This window comes from Vombatus ursinus, unplaced genomic scaffold (assembly GCF_900497805.2).
Source record: "Vombatus ursinus unplaced genomic scaffold, bare-nosed wombat genome assembly UNPS02014820.1, whole genome shotgun sequence".
Lineage (NCBI taxonomy): Eukaryota > Metazoa > Chordata > Mammalia > Diprotodontia > Vombatidae > Vombatus > Vombatus ursinus.
The window spans coordinates 3916395-3933374 of NW_020954598.1; the positions used below are offsets into that span (position 1 = coordinate 3916395).

Consider the following 16980-nt stretch of genomic DNA (forward strand, 5'->3'; position numbering starts at 1 on the left):
TCCAAAAAAGTCTATTTTAATCCCAGGAACTGGCAATGAATTTGCCTTGGTTCATACTTTCTTAGGGGTTGCTCACACCTGGGTTTTCAACAAGTAGAATGAGGGATATTCCCCCCCCCCCATATTTGTAAAGTATCGTAAATCACAGGTAAATAAGAGCTGGACAGAGTCTTTTCACAAATGAAGAAACCAAGTCTCAGAGAGATTGAGTGACATAGCTAGTCAATGTCAGGGTCAGGACAGAAAAAGGAGCAGATAGATGGGTGTATTCCCCAGGAAATTAGTGTCAAATGGGAATCAGGTTCTCAAAGGTAGGATCCTGCTGCCTTACAGTAATTGTCACATACGCTAAACAGGAGTTTTGGTAGAGTGTAATGTATATGATGTATGTGTATGTGTATATGTATATGTATATGTATATGTATATGTATATGTATGTTACCTGCCTGCACACACTTTTCCCAATTAGCTACTTTAACAAGCTTTAATAAGAACACTCTAATAAGTTAATTAGAATAAATAAATAGAATGCTGTGGAAGTAGAACAAGAAGGTCAGGAGTGGTTGCTCGAATTTTAAGAATAAAACGAAAACCAAAGTATCGAGTATGTAGTGAAAGATTTCTGTCCCTTCTCTGGAAAGGAAGAGATACAGAGAGGGCCTGGAGTTGTTTACTTAGAAAATGAAAAATATCCTGAGATCATTGTTCAGGATGCAGGCTTATGGAGTGAAGCGAAGTTTTAAAAAGATTCCTTTCCTAGTGCAGACATTAGTGGTCAGAGATGACAATCTCAGCAGTACCACTGGGATATTGGTCTGACTTCCTCTGGCTACTCAGTCTGGTGTGAAGCTTATGCTTCATGCCAGGAGCATGCCGTGCCTGACATGGAGGCATTTATGCACCTGGATTTTGTGTGGCCTTTGCCAGAAACTACTCTGGGTAACTCAGAAATGATTTCCTCAAAAGGGATTTGAAATTTCAGTATTTTCTGTTTTTTGACTTTTTTTTAATCCTAGAATCACACTGTAGATTATTATAAAGTAAAAATAATATATACTTACAGTTTGAATCAAACTGCAGGAGTTTAGGAGATTTTAGCTTCTTTAAGAGAGTGGGTGGGGCTAGATAATTTTGCCTACTTTTATTTCTTAAGCAAATGTTTTATTGGAAACAAAATTAAAATAAGTACAAACCATTGAATTTGCTTAGTAACTATTTACATTTAAATTGATTACTTTCAACACATGTCAGTCATTCAATAAACATTTATTAAGCACCTACTATGTGCCAAGTACTGTGCTAAGCACTGAAGATACAAATCCAAAAAAGAAAGGTAGTCCCTGCTCTCAAGGAGTTTACAATCTAATGAGGGAAGGCAACACCCAAAAAGAAGCTAAAAGCACTGGAGCAGGGGAAGAGAAAAGAAGGTACCAGCCTCTAAGGCATGATGAAGAAGTTTAAAAAAATAGGTGTGAAGCCTAGCGGGAAGTGAAAGCATCAGCTATCATAATGCTATATCAGTTACTGCCTCAGAGCCTTCACCAGATTTCTCTGTCCATTCAATCTCACTTACTTTTCCTCACATGAGTACCTAATATTAGTGTGTACTCCATTCTTCTAGTTCTGGACTTTTTCTCCCTTTTTGCCCTGCATTATCTCATACAGGGCTTTCCAGATTTCTTTGTATTTCTCAAACTTGTCAGACTTTGCTGCATTATAGTATTCCATTATATCAATACACAATAGTTTCTTTAAATGCTTGTGGTTTGATATTTATTTTGTTTCCAGTTTTTTAATGTGATTGCATATAGTACTGCTATGAAAATCATTAAACAAGTAGCTTTTTAAAAAAAATAAAATTTTCCGGGTATATTCTGAATGATGGAATTATTGGATCAAAGGGTATGATTATTTTTGTTCCTTTTTACTACATACTGCTAAATTGCTTTCCAAATCAATTATACAAGTTTGCAATCCCACCAGCAATGAATTGAATGTGCAATTTCTCCACAACCCTGTCACTATTGAATTTCTTTGCTTTTAATTATTTTTTACCAATGTGATGGGTGTGAGAAGGTATCTCAAAGTTGATTAAATTTGCATCTTGTTGATTATGAGTGAAGATGAATATTTTTTCATGTGATTATTAACCATTTGTGATTTACTTTTTGGAAATTGTTTATTCATATCCTTTTATTTATTTCTTATATTCTGATAATTTATCTCTTATTTATCTCATATATACCAAGAATTACCACTGTGACTTTTTGTAGCAATTCTTTATACATGTTATTTTTATTTAGTTTTAAAAATTTCCAGTTCCAAATCATCTACTTCTCCTTTACCCATTAAGAAGGTAAAAAAAAAAATCATTAGAAATATGAATAATTGTGCAAGATAAAATCATGCATTAGATATGTCCAAAAAAAAGAGAGAAAGTATGCTTTAATCTGCATTCTGAGACTATCATCTCTCTATCTGAAGGTGAATAAAATGTTTCATCATGAGTCCTTTGAAATTGTAATTGCTTATTGTGTTGATTACTATTACTAAGTCTTTCAAAGTTGATTATCTTTGCAATATTGCTGTTACTGTATAATTGTTCTCCTGGTTCTGTTCCCTTCACTTTGGTCAGTTCATATAAGTTTTCCCAGGCTCTTCTGAAACCATTGCTTTTATCATTTCTTAGTGTATAATAGTATTCCACCACATTCATACACCCTAACTTATTCAGTCATTCCCTAATTCATTGATATACCCTCAGTTTCCAATTCTTTGTCTTTACAAAAAGAGCTGCTATAAATGTTTTTGTACATGTGGATCTTTCTTTGGTAGCTTTGGGATATAGACCAAGCAGTGGGAATCCCAAGTCAAAGGGTGTGCACAGTTTAATAGCTTTTTGAGCATGATTCCAAATTGCTTTCCAGAATGAGTGAACTAGTTCACAGTTCTACCAACAGTGTTTCAGTGTATCTGTTTTCCCATAGCCCTTCTGGCATTCGCCATTTTCTTTTTTGCCATCTTAGGTAATCTGATGAGTATTAGATGGTATCTCAAAGTTGTTTTAATTTTAATTTATCTAATTATTAGATATTTAGGACATATTTTTCATATGACCATAGCTTGGATTTCTTCCTCTGAAAACTGCCTATTCATATAATTTGACCATTTACCAAAAATAGGGAATGGCTCTTTTCCTTATAAATTTGTCTTAGTTACCTATATAACTTAGAAATGGGACTTTTATCTGAGAAATTTGCTACAAAGATTTCCCCCAGTTTTCTTCTTTTCTTATAATTTTAGCTGCATTAGTTTTATTAGTGCAAAGATGTTTTAATTTTATGTAATCATAATTATTCATTTTACCTCCTGCAAACTTCTCTACCTTTGTTTGATCATGAACTCATCTCCTATCCATACACCTGACAGGTAATTTCTTCCATGATCCACTAATTTGCTTATGATGTCATCCTTTATATAAATCATGTACCCATTTTGAGCTTATCTTGGTATACAGTATGAGATGTTGGTCTATACCTAGTCTCTGCCAGACTGCTTTCCAATTTTCCCAATAGTTTTTGTTGAATAGTGAGTACTTACCCTGATTTCTGGGATCTTTGAGTTTATCAAACACTAAATTATTGTACTCATTTGCTTCTGTATACTGCATACCTAATCCATTCCACTAATTAACATGTTTCTTATATGCTGTATCAAATTATTTTGATGATTTCAGCTTTGTAGTATAGTTTGAGATCTGGCATTGCTTATCCTTGTTTCTTCTATTTTTTTTTTTATCATGGATTCCCCTTGTATTCTTGACCTTTTATTCTTCCACATGAATCCTGTTATTATTTTTTCTAGCTCTTTGAAGTAATTCTTTGGTAGTTTAATTGGTCTGTCAGTGAATAAGTAAATTATTATTTGTACTATTGTCATTTTTATTATATTGGCTCAGCCTACCTATGAGCAATTAGTGTTTTCCAATTATTTATATGTCTTTCTTTATATGAAGAATGTTTTTTAATTGTGTTCATATAGTTCCTATGTGTGTCTTGGCAGCTAGACTCCCAAGTATTTTATATTTATTTACATTTATTCTGTAGTTATTTTAAATGGAATTTCTCTTTTTATCTTCTGCTAGATTTCATTGGCAATATGTAGAAATACTAATGATTTAAGTGGGTTTATTTTATGTTCTGAAACTCTGCTTAAGTTGTTGTTTCCTTCACTAGAATTCACTAAGTAAACCATCATATAATCTGCAAAAAAAGTGATAACTTATTTCTTAAATTTCTTTTTTATTGTCTTATTGCTATAGCTAACATTTCTAGTAAATAGTGAATAATAATGATGATGATGATGATAATGAACATACTTTTCTTCACCCCTGATCTTATTGGAAGGTTTCTAGTTTATCTCCATTACAGATAATACTCTCAGTTTTAAATGGATACTACTTACCATTTTAAGAAAAGCTCCATTTATGCCTATGCTTTCTTGTTTTTAAATAGGAATGGGTATTGCCAAAAGCCTTTTCTGCATCTATTGAAATAATCGTATGATTTTTATTGGTTTGTTGTTAATTTTTGTTATTTAAATGGTCAATTATGTTTATAGTTTTCCTAATATTGAACCAGTCCTATATTCCTGGTATAAATCCAGCCTGTTTATAGTATGAGATCTTTGTGATATATTGCTGTTTCTCCTTGTTAATATTGTATCTTAAAATTTTGCATCAATAAACATTAAGGAAATTGATCTATAGTTTCATTTCTGTGTTTTGATTTTCTCTAGTTTAGGTATCAAGACCATATTTGTGGCATAGAGGGAATTTGGTAGTACCCTTTATTTTACCTATTTTTTCAAACAGTTTCAGTCATTCCCTAATTCATTGATATACCCTCAGTTTCCAATTCTTTGTCTTTACAAAAAGAGCTGCTATAAATGTTTTTGTACATGTGGATTTTTCTTTGGTAGCTTTGGGGTATAGACCAAGCAGTGGAAATCCTGAGTCAAAGGGTGTTGGAATTAATTCTTTAATATGTAGTGTTGGAATTAATTCTTTAAATGTTTGGTAGAATTCACTTGTAAATCCATTTGTTCTTGTTTTTTTGTGGGGGAAGGGTTCATTTATGGCTTCTTCAATACCTTTTTCTAAGATAAGTTTAAGTATTCTATTTCCTGTTCTGTTGTTTTGGGCAATTTGTATTTTTGTAAATATTCACCTATTTTACATAGATTATCAGTTTTGTTGGCATAGAGTTGGGCAAAATAGTTGCTAATAATTGCTTTTATTTCTTCTTCATTGGTTGTGAATTCCCCCTTTCATTTTTTATATTAGTTATTTTGTTTACTTCTTTCTTTTTAAAAAAACAACATTAATTAATATCTTATCTATTTTCTTGTTGATTTCTTTTAAAACCAAAAAAAAAAAAAACCCAGCTCCTAGTTTCATTTATTAATTCAGTGTATTTTTATCTTCAATTTTATTCATTTCTCTTTTGATTTTTGGGATTTCTATGTTGGTATGTAATTAAGGGTTTTGAATTTGTTGGTTTTCTAGGTTTTTTTAGTTGCATTCTCAATTCATTGATCTACTCTTTCTCTCTCTTATTGATGAAGAAGTTTAGAGATATAAATTTCCCACAAGTACTGTTTTGGCTACATCCCACAATTTTTGATATGTTTCTCATTGTTATAATGAACTTGAATAAATTATTGATTTTTTCCTATGATTTGTTCTTTGATTCTTTAAGATTAAGTTATTTAATTTCCAACTAATTTTATATGTTTCAAAGGCCCTTTACTGAATGTAATTTTTATTGTATTATGGATGGGGAAAGTTAAATGTAATATTTCTTCTTTTCTGCATTTGTTTGTGAGGTTTTTATGCCCTAATATGTGGTCAATTTTTTTGAAAATGCCATGCAAAATGGAAAAATAGATGTGCTTCTTCCCATTCCTCTTCAATATTCTCTAGAGAATATTGACTTCTAGAGAGGTCTACTATATTTAACTTTTCTGAAATTCTATTAATCTCTTTAGTTTTTTTCTTATTTATTTTGTCATTAGATTTTTCTAGGTCTGAGAGAAGTAAATTGATATCCTCCACTATTATAGTTTTACTATTTCTTCCTGTAACTCATTTAACTTTTTCTTTAAGAATTTGGATGCTATGCCATTTGGTGCACATATATTCAGTACTTATATTAAGTCATTGTTTAATGGTACTTTATAGCAAAATGTAGTTTCCCTGTTTATCTTCTTACATTAGATCTATTCTTGATTTTGTTTTGTCTGAGATCATGGTTTCTACCCCTGCCTTTTTTACTTCAGCCGAAGCATAATAAATTCTGTTCCAGTCCCTTTAAAAAAAAAAACTGTATATGCTGTCTTTCTGTTTCAAGTGTGTTTCTTATAAAAAATATATTGTTGGATTCTGATTTCTAAACCATTCTACTATCTGCTTCCACTTTATGAGTTCATCCCTTTCTCATTCACAGTTGTGATTGCTAATTGTGTATTTCCCTCTATCCTGTTTTTATACCTTTCCTTCTCTTTTCCCCTATCTCTTCTTTAAGAGTCTGTTTTGCTTCTAATTACTACTCTCTTAATCCTCCCTCTTATTTCTCTCTCTTTTCCATTAACCCCATTGCCTCCTACTTCCCTGTTGGGCAAGATGAATTTCTATACTTGATTCTGTGTGTTTGTACATTCTTCCCTTTTTTGTATGTTTTTTTTTTTTTACTTGAGGCAATTAGGGTTAAGTGACTTGCCCAGGGTCACACAGCTGGTAAGTGTTTGAGGCCAGATTTGAACTCAGGTCCTCCTGACTTCAGGGCCAGTGCTTCATCAAACTGAGTCACCTAGCTGCCCCGCATTCTTCCCTCTTTTAATCGATTCAGATGAGAGTAAGGTTCATGTGTTGCTTACTCCACCACCAACTGTCCCCTCTGATGTATAAACTCTTCCTTGCACAGTACATTTATGTGAGATAATATTCTCCATTCTTCCTTTCCTTTCCCATCTTTCCCAGTGCCCCACCCTTCCATTCTTCCTTTTAGATCATCCAAACATAATAGAATCACACCCAGACCTTCTGTTTAATTAGACTCCCTCTATTTCTTAATAATGCATATCTTTTTATTTTACTCTTGACTCACGTGCTTAAACCTCAAAGTTTCTATGCAGCTCTGGTCTTTTCATCAGGAATGCATGAGCATTTTCTATTTCATTAAGGAACCATTTTTCCCTGTGATGATTATGCTCAGTTTTGCTGGGTGGTTTATTCTTGGTTGTAAGCCTAGAACCTTTGCTTTCTGGAATATGATATTGCAAGCTCTCTGTTCCTTTATAATAGCTGCAAAATCTTCTGTTATCTTGACTGCAGCTTCCATAATACTTAAATTCTTTTCCTCTGGCTGTTTGTAGTATTTTTTCCTTGACTTAGGAGTTCTGTATTTTAGCTATACAGAATTTAGTTCAGTATGTGGGCTGGGCCTTTTCCCAACAAATTGATGTCCAATTTTCCAAAGTATATTGTGAAATAATCAATCCTTTCCCAGTTTTTATTTTCCAATAGTTTGTCCATTTGGTCAGATATCTGGTAGTCAGTCAACTCTCATTTATTAACCACTTGCTATGTGCCAGACACTGTACTGAGCACCAGGGATACAAAGAAAGGTAAAAGACAGTTTCTGTCCTGGTAGAATTTACAGTCTAATGGAGGAGACAACATGCAAACAACTATCTACAAACAATATATATATAAAGGATAAACAAATGCCATAACCCTCATATTCCACTGGTCTAGTTCTCTATATTTCACATAGTACCAAACATTTTTTGTGATGATCACTTTATAATATGTTTCAAAATTTGATCATGCAAGACCCCTTCACCAGTTTTTCTCTATTTGACCCATAGTATTCTTGTCCACTTGTTTTTCCATATAAATTTCATTATAATTTTTTTAGTTCTGTAAAGAAATCCCATAGGATTTTGAATGGTATTTCATTAAGTGCCTTTAAGACATCTCAAACTGGATGTCCAGTAGACATCTTAAGCTCATGACTAGAATTGAACTCATTACTTTTTCCCCTAAACACTCCCCCCCACCTCCTACCTTCCCTATCACTGTAAAGGGCAACACCATCCCCAGTCCTCCAGGCTCACAACCTAGGTTTCATCCTTTACTTCTGTCTCTTGCCATCCTCCCCCTCCCTACAAACACATATCCAAGCTATTACAAAGGTCTATCTATTTCACCTTTCCAACACCTCTCAAATGCACCCCATTCTCTCCTCTGACACTGCCAAAATTCTAGTGCAGGCCCTCATTACCTCACGCCTGAATTATTGCAATAGCCTGCTGATTGGTCTGCCTGCCTCAAGTCTCTCCCCACTCCAATCCATTCTCCATTCAGCCACTGAAGTGATTTTCCTAAAGCACAGATATGATTGTGTCATACCTCCCACCTCTCCCTGGACTGAATGTCTTCAGTGGCTTCCTATCACCTTCAGACTCAAATGCCAAGTGTTTTGTTTGGCATTCAAATCCCTTCATAACTTAACTCCCTCCTACCTTTCAAGTCTCTTACACCTTATTCTGTAATACATGCTCTTCAATCTAGTGACATTGGCCTCCTGGGTGTTTCACAAACCGGATACTCCATCTCTTGGCTCTGGGCATTTTCTCTGGCTGTCCCCCATGCTTGGAATGCTCTCCCTTCCCCACTCAGACTGCTGACCTTCCTAGCATCCCCAGTCCCAACTAAAATCCCACTTCCACAGGAAGCCTTTCTTAACCCCTCTTAATTCTAATGCTTTCCCTCTTTTAATTATTTCCTCCTTATCCTGTATGTAGCTTGCTTTGTATATATTTGTTTTCATGTTGGTTCCCCAATTAGATTGTAAGCTCCTTAAGGGCAGGGACTATCTTTTGCCTATGTTTGTATCCCCAGCACTTAGCACAGTGCCTAGCACATGGTAGGTACTTAATAAATGTTTATCAAATATATAAGTTAATTTGGAGAGTATTGTGTTTTCCCAACCTGTTTGTGAACATTGACTGCCTATCCAGTTATTCAGGTCCTGTATTATTATAGGTTTATATTTGTCTTTAAACAGATCCTCTACATTGATAAGTGAGGAAATTCTCAAATATTAGATAGTCTTGATTTTATATGGGGTTTCTTTTTTATTATGCTATCCTGCTTTTTATTAGGAGTAAATAATAGTTTTTGCATGTTAATTTAGGATAGACAGCATGACATAATGAGTGGAGCACTGGATCTAGAATCCAGAAGACATGAAGTTAAACCCTATCTTAGAACCTTATTAGCTATGTGACCCTGGGCAAGTCACTTAACCTTGTTCAGACTTAGTCTTCTCATCTATAATAAGGTGATAATAACAGCATCTACCTTTAGGATTGTTGTGAGGATCAAACACTTCAAGCTTTAAAGCACTATATAAATGTTGGTTATTATTGTTTATGTTCATCTTCTGGTTAAGATGCTTGGATTTGCTGCATACACTATTCTATCATCTGAAAATAATAACATCTCTTCATATCCAATATGAATTCCTCTAATATCTTTTCTCTATATTATCAAAACTGCTAGAATTTCTGATACTGTATCAAATAAAAACAGTGAGAATGAACATCCTTGTCTTGTCAACAAGCATCTATTAAGCAGCTACTATGAGCTAGGCACTATGCTAGATGCTGAGTATGCAAAGAAAGGCAAAATCAGTTCATGCCCTAAAGGAACACACAATCTGATGGAGGAGATAATGTGGAAAAAGTATCTGAAAGCAAGATATATACAGTATAAATTGAAGATAATCTCTGAGGGAATGCACTAGCATGAAGAGGAATTGTTTTAGTGGGGTTGTCTCTAATATATCTACACTAAATATTATGTTGGCTCTGAGCTTAAGATAGATATTTTTTATTGTGTTGAGGAAAAATCCCTCTATAGTCTTTGTTTTAGAAAGTTTTGAAATTATCTTTTTATCATGAATGCGAATGTCAACAGATAATTCCGCACACAAAGAACAGAAAACGAGATTGTACAAAAAATCATGAATTTCTTGTATAGTCTATTTTTTCCATTTATTTTAAACTTGTATGATGTAATAAAACTCCCCTGCTTGCAAGTGCACCTTTCTGAATTTCCTTCTGTTCTCTTCTATTTTTAAAATGTTTTACTGGTGCTCTTTTTTTGTATCACTATCGCTATCCACCATTTCCACGTACTTTCTCTCCAAATAGAAGCCAACCATGTTAACAAGTCTCTATAGCCAAGCAAAACAAATTGACAAAATTATTGTATCTGTAAATGTATATCTAATTCTGTATCTTTAGTCCATCACCTCTTTGCCAGGAGGTAGGAAACAAATTCTGTCAATAGTCTTCTGAAGTCAAATTGGTCTTTCAAAGTTGTTTCTCTTTACAGTACTGTAGTCACCATATAGATTTCTTGGACCTACTAACTTTGCTCTGCATCTGTTGATACAAGTTCTCCTATGTTTCTCTGAACCTGTCATATTCATCACTTCTTATTGTGCATGCAGCCATTTCCTAGTCTTGGTTTCCAACTCCTTTGATATTACAAAAGTGCTGCTATAAATATTTGTGTACATTTGAGTACTTTTTCTCTTTTTAATTCCTTTGGGGTCAATGCCTAGAAGTTATATTGCTGGCTCAGAGGACATGTACATTTGAAGGACTTTGGGGGGGTGGCATAATTCCACATCTTTGTGTTTTTTGATATTTAGTTCATAATAAAAATAATTTTTAAAAAACTTTCCAAAACAAAGAATAGACATGGACTTAACACAATAAAAAAATTTCTACCTTGAGCCAACAGTCAACATAATATGTAGTGGAGAAACATTAGAAGCAATCCCACTAAAAGCAGGTACAAAACAAGGATGACCACTCCCATTGCTTTTATTTAACAAGTGATGAAAATTATAGCAGTTTTGACAAGGTAAGGAAAACACATTCTAGTGATTAACATTGGAAATAAAGAGGTCAAAATATCATTATTATTTAAAGATGACATGATAGTATATTTAAAATCCAAATTTTCTATAAACACTCAGTTATTATTAAAAATGATTAAAAAATAAGCACAAGGTGTGCTAATTCAACACTGGTGGAGCTGTGAATTATTCTAATTCTTCTGGACCACTGACCTCAAGCAAAAATGGAGATATATGAGAAAACCAAGGCATACAGCAATTAAATGATTGGCCCAGCTAGTAAATGTCAGAGCCAGGATTCAAGTCCAGGTCTTCTATCTCCGAGGCCAGCATTCTTCCCATTGTATCTGTCTACCTCTCTTTCCCTTTTGAGTAAGCCCTAGGAAAAGCAGACTCAATCTATTTGGTATGTGGTAGAGAGGGAAGAAAGGAAGGAAGGAACAGATGCTGGGAAAAGGGGGAAGCCAGAGTTCTTACAAATCAAGGTGTGGCCAGGGCTATCAAGCCTAAAATTGGTCAGGGACTAAAAGAGATAAATGTCTCTATCCCCAACTTGGGGCTCAGATATTTATAGTTTATGGAGAGCTAACCAGAATCTGAACTAGATATTTACTAACCCAGAGAGGATCTGTGTCTTATTTTGATCTGACTTTCTGTGAATTAAGGGTCTCTGACCTGGGGGATTCCTCACAGTCCAAGCAGCTGCTTTATGGTGATCTCAAAGTGCAACCACCAACAGGGTAGAAGGCAAAAAATGCTTTAGGGATTTACAGGCTCAAGGCAGCTGTGCTTAGCCCAGAAACCATAGCAGCAGATAGGCATACAGACAGAGACACACAAGCTAGAGTGCCATCAGCAGTTACAAAAATGGAAGCTCTATTTAAGTGAAGGCAGTTACCATCAGTGATGGGACCTTCGGACCATGAAGATTTGTGACTTCAAGCAGCCACAAATCTGGTAGCGGTCTATAATTTGGTGTTATGCATTTGCTACATCCCTGAATACCTATCTGTAAAGTAAATGTGTATACACTGAATCATACTTTCCCACTGGCTACCATTGCAATTTCAGAGACATGTTCCTACAGAAAGTGTTTTAACCCTAGCATGAAACTTTGGGCATTTTTGAGGTAGAAATACTCTTGTATTATTATGCCTATTTTTATTAGGTTATAATATTTTCCCTTTCTCCTGTTTGGGAGAAGTGAGTTACTTAATTAGCTGGTTTGATTATCTACAAATGTTCAGGCAGAGAGCCCAAAGCTCACCAGTTGGTAAGTCAGTCAACAAACATTTATTAAGCTTCCTCTGTGACAGACTTCAGGCTTTCCTGGTCATACAAAGGCCAAAAAGAAAAACAAAACAAGGCCCCTGTCTTCAGGAGGTCACATTCTAGTGGGGAAGACATGTAAACAAATATGTACCATACAAGATATATACAGGGTAAATGAGAAGCAATTTCATAGAGAGGGCAATATTAGTAGAGGGAAGATGATGACCAGAAAAGGCTTCCTGCAGGTGATGGAGTCAGAGCTGAGTCCTAAAGGAAGCCAGTAAAGGAAGGGGAAAGAGGGACAGCATTCCAGGCATGGGAGACAGCCAATGAAAATGCAAAGAATCCAGAAATAGAATGTCACATGCAACGACAGCCAGAAGACCAGTGTCACTGAATTGTAGGGTACATGGAAGGGAGAGTCAAATGCAAGGAGACTAGAAAGGAGACAGGTTTGAAGGACTTTAAAAGCCAGCGGATTATATTTTTCATCTTGGAGGCAAAAGGGTTGGAGGATGCCTTGGTTGCTGAGGCTTGATTCAAGATTGTATGGTGAAGAATAGAGTAAATCAGTCCTAAGCCCACTGAAGGACAAGATGTTCTGGGGGCAAGAAGCTATTCTTGGTTTGGGTCAGATTGAGTGGAATGCCTAAGGGTGTGGTTCCTGGGCATAAAGACGAGGCCTAGAGACCTTCACTGAATTAAGATACATTGAAGTATCAAGACATCTGGCCCAAGATTATATAATAGTGAAAAGAGGACAGAATTTGGAATCAGGAGGTTGAGGTTCAAGTGATTTCATTTATTTGGGCCTCAGTTTCCTCATCTATAATTTGAGAAGGATTTGGACTAGATGACCTTGAAGATTCCTCTTTAGCTTTGAGTTTATGAACATGTCACTATTTAATTTATTCTTTCTCACTACATTCTTCATAGGGAGAATCATAGAATCTCAGAGTTGGAAAGGAATTTAGAAACCACTATCCACCCAAATCAGGAATCCTCTCTTTGTCATCCCTGACAGTAGCCTGCTTAAATCATGGGTTCTTAATATGATCTTAAGGTAGATTTCAGGGGTTCTTAGACTTGAACTTGGATGAGAAAACATATGCTTTCATTTTTACTATCCTCTAACCGAAATTTAGCATGTCCTTCAATTACTTATTATTGTCACATTGTTATTATTATACTATTATTACATAATAATTATCAATTATTTAAAAACATTATTCTGAGAAGTGGTTCATAAACCTTACCAGACTTCTAAAGGGGTCCATGACACACAAAAAGGCCAAGAATGCCTGGCTGAAATCCAGAATTTGCTTAAGTACCTCCAGTGATGGGGAGTTCCTGGCCTCCTAGGACAACCAGCCATGATATTGTCATTGTTAGAAAGTTCTTATGAGTCACTATAGTCTGCACTCTTGGAAACTCATGAAGATGGGTCTGATTGGGCAGGCTGTGCATTGGGATTCATAAGGGAGTCTTTGCTCAGGAAGGAATCAGAGGCCTTGGCTATCATTCCCTTCCTAACCATTCCTTTCATCAGTATGTGTGGCCACAATCTACATTAACACATGCCTTGGGAACACAATAGGATAAAGTTAACATCTCCTTTTAACCACCTTGTACTATACTTTGTATGGGGCAAGACTTAAGAACAAAGGATTTGCACTGTTAGGTCTATATCCCAATGACATCCAAAAAAAGGGAAAGGACTATGTACAAAAATATTTATAGCAGCTCTTTTTGTGGTGGTTAAGAGTTGGAAATCAAAGAGATGCCTATCAATTGGGGAATGGCTAAACGAGCTATGGTATACAATTGTAATGGAATATTATTGTGCTATAAGAAATGACAAGCAGGATGATTTCAGAAAAATCTGGAAAAGACTTATGTGAACTGATGTATAGGGAAGTAAACAGAACCAGGAGAACATTGTATGCAGTAACAGCAATATTATACCATGAAGAACTGTGAATGACTTAGCTATTCTCAGCAATATAATGATCCAAGATAATCCCAAAGGACTAATGATGAAGCATACTATCCACCTCCAGAGAAAGAACTGGTATGGATTGAATCCTGACTGAAGAGTGCTTTTTTCACTTTCTTTCATTTTTTCTTTTATTCGCATCTTCCTATACAAAATGTTTTACATAATTTCACATGTATAATCTATATTTGATTATTTACCATCTCAAGGAGGGGGAAAGGAAGGGAGAGAGGGATAGAATATGAAACTCAAAAATTTAAATAAAAAGATTAAAAAATTGGGGAAAAAAACCAAAGGGTTTGAAATTCTATTTCTCTTTCCGTAAGAAGGAAACAAGATTAAAGACAATCTGTGGCCATAAGCTTGTAACAAACAGACATAAATGATAAGCAAGCTTGATCAAACCAATCTCAGCTTCACTCTTTTCTTTTGCAGTGCCAAGTACCAAGATTCTGGCTACTGGAGGAGCTTCACATAATAAAGACATCTTACAGGTGAGTGTAGATAGTAGCCACTAATGCTGTTCATGTTCAGTCCCTGATTCTGTCATAAAATTGTAGAAATAAAGAACCATGGAGTTTCAGAGTCGGAAGGGACCTCATGGGTTGCCTAATCCCTCTAGGCTACAAAAATTCTTAGACCTCTTCTGTCCTTAAAACAAAATAAAACAAAATAGTCCCTTCCCTTGAGCCAAGTTACTTCTCCAGCTCTCCTTTCTCCTTTATTGCCAAATTTCTAGGAAGAGTAACCTACATTTGCTACTCCCTTTTCTCACCACCCCCTTACTCTTCAATCCCCTTTGATCTGGCTTCCATCTTCTTCATTCAACTAAAACTACTCACACACCCCCAACCCCAAAGATTTACTGATTTCCAAATCTGCTGTCCTTTTTACAATCCTATTTTCTTGGCTTCTTCATAGCATTTAGCATGGTTAGACTCTCCCCTTTCTGAACACTCTTCTCTCTTCCTCGGCATACATAACACTGTACTCTTCTAATTCTTTCCTTGTCTCTCTGTCCTCTCCTCTGCTTCTGCTGACTCTCTATCCTCCTCCTGCTTCCTAAATATGGGCATCATCTAAGGCTCTGACCTCAGCCGTCTTCCCCATTTATGTTCTCTCCTTTGGCAATTGCATTTATTCCCATGACTGTATACTAATAACTTTCAAATTTGTATGTGAAATCCTGAGCTGTGGTTCCTTATTTTCAGTTGCTAGCTGGACATCTCCATCTGAACAGCATGCCAGCATTATTCCGAGCACGCATGAGCTTAGAGTTTATTGCCTTTTGTGGCCAAAGATTAGCACAGAAACAGCCATAAGGTCCCTGGGAATGATTCTAAGGAACATTAGCCAGAAGTGTAGACTGGGATTCCAGTGATGGCGGTAGGCCTATGGTTTCCTTACAGAGATTTTGGGACTTGTATAAGTGTAAGGTGGGGTCCTATGTCAATCTTGGTTAATTTGAAACTGGAGAGAGAAAACTGGGTGGAGTCTGTATGAAGATGAATATCAACATTTGTGGGGAAAACTAGGGCAGTAATTGAAAATGGAGTCTGAGCGTACCACAGAAGTCATGATTTGGCAGAGAGATAAGGCGGGAACATGGCTTCAAGCAACTGGATCAAAGCAGCTGGCTAGTGTTTATGAAAAGGGCTTTTATTATGCTCTATATTGGCTGAGCCAAGTGAAGCTTTTATCTGCAAGCTGGTCCTTCTACCCCCAGTGTGGTCACGGGGAGCCAACTGGCCCTATTCTTGCAAACACCTCAAACTCAACAGATCGAAAATCCAATTCGTCCTGCTGCCTGCCAAATCTACCTCTCTGTTACATGTGGGATCTCAAAAAATACCTTAGGGTACTTGAGGAGACTCTCCATTTCTATCTAACACCGATTTATTAAATGCCTACTATGTGTTGGTTATTTAGGAACGCATGTTTGTGCGTGTGTGTGTGTGTGTGTGTGTGTGTGTGTGCGTGCATGCATGCCCAGACTTGTGATTTCACTGATATAAGGAATTACCTGTGAGAAAACCCTCTGTGCGGATGCAGACCTAAAGCTTCTCTGCAATTGGTAGATTAGGAACATGTCTGAAGCATTGAGAGGTAGAATGAATGTCAGGGTCATACAGTTAGTCTCTGTAAATGGCGTGACTTAATCCTAGGTCTTCCTGATTCAGAGATCAGCTCTCTATTCACTATATCATGTTACCTTTGGGGGATGCAAAAGTGAAATAAAAGACTTCCCATGACCTCAATGAGTTTACATTCCACTGAGAAGATACAACATGTAAACAGAGAAAGATATACATGAGAATTTGAGCAGGAGGCAATGAGCACTAACAACTAAGTGATAATAATATAACTAATAATGATAAAGATAAAAAGGTAATAATAATAGCTAAAATGGAAAACAGAACAGCTAACATTCTTAAAGCACTTTAAAGTTTACAAAGCACTTTCAAATATTATCTCATTCTATCATTATTTCCATTTTACTGTTGAGGAAACTGAGAGAAATTTAGTGACTTCACACAGCTAGTAAGTATCTGAAGAAGTATTTGCACCCAGGTCTTCTTCACTCCAAATGAGGCGCAGTATCCACTGCACCACATAGCTGCCTTGGAAATGCGACCTCAAAAAATGCCTTCTTGCCCTTTGACCCAGCAACAGCACTTCTAGGGCTGTATCCCAAAGAGATCATACAAATGGGAA

At 35.8% G+C, this 16980-nt stretch overlaps 1 protein-coding gene across 1 annotated transcript in view; it reads left to right on the forward strand.

Annotated features, from left to right (window-relative positions):
* The window catches only part of XYLB (xylulokinase), a 222373-nt gene that overhangs the window by 191437 nt on the left and 13956 nt on the right, over nucleotides 1–16980 (forward strand). The window contains exon 16 of the mRNA XM_027836833.1: nucleotides 14701–14759. Within this exon, the coding sequence (XP_027692634.1) occupies nucleotides 14701–14759 (59 nt within the window). The remainder of the gene's footprint in view (nucleotides 1–14700; nucleotides 14760–16980) is intronic.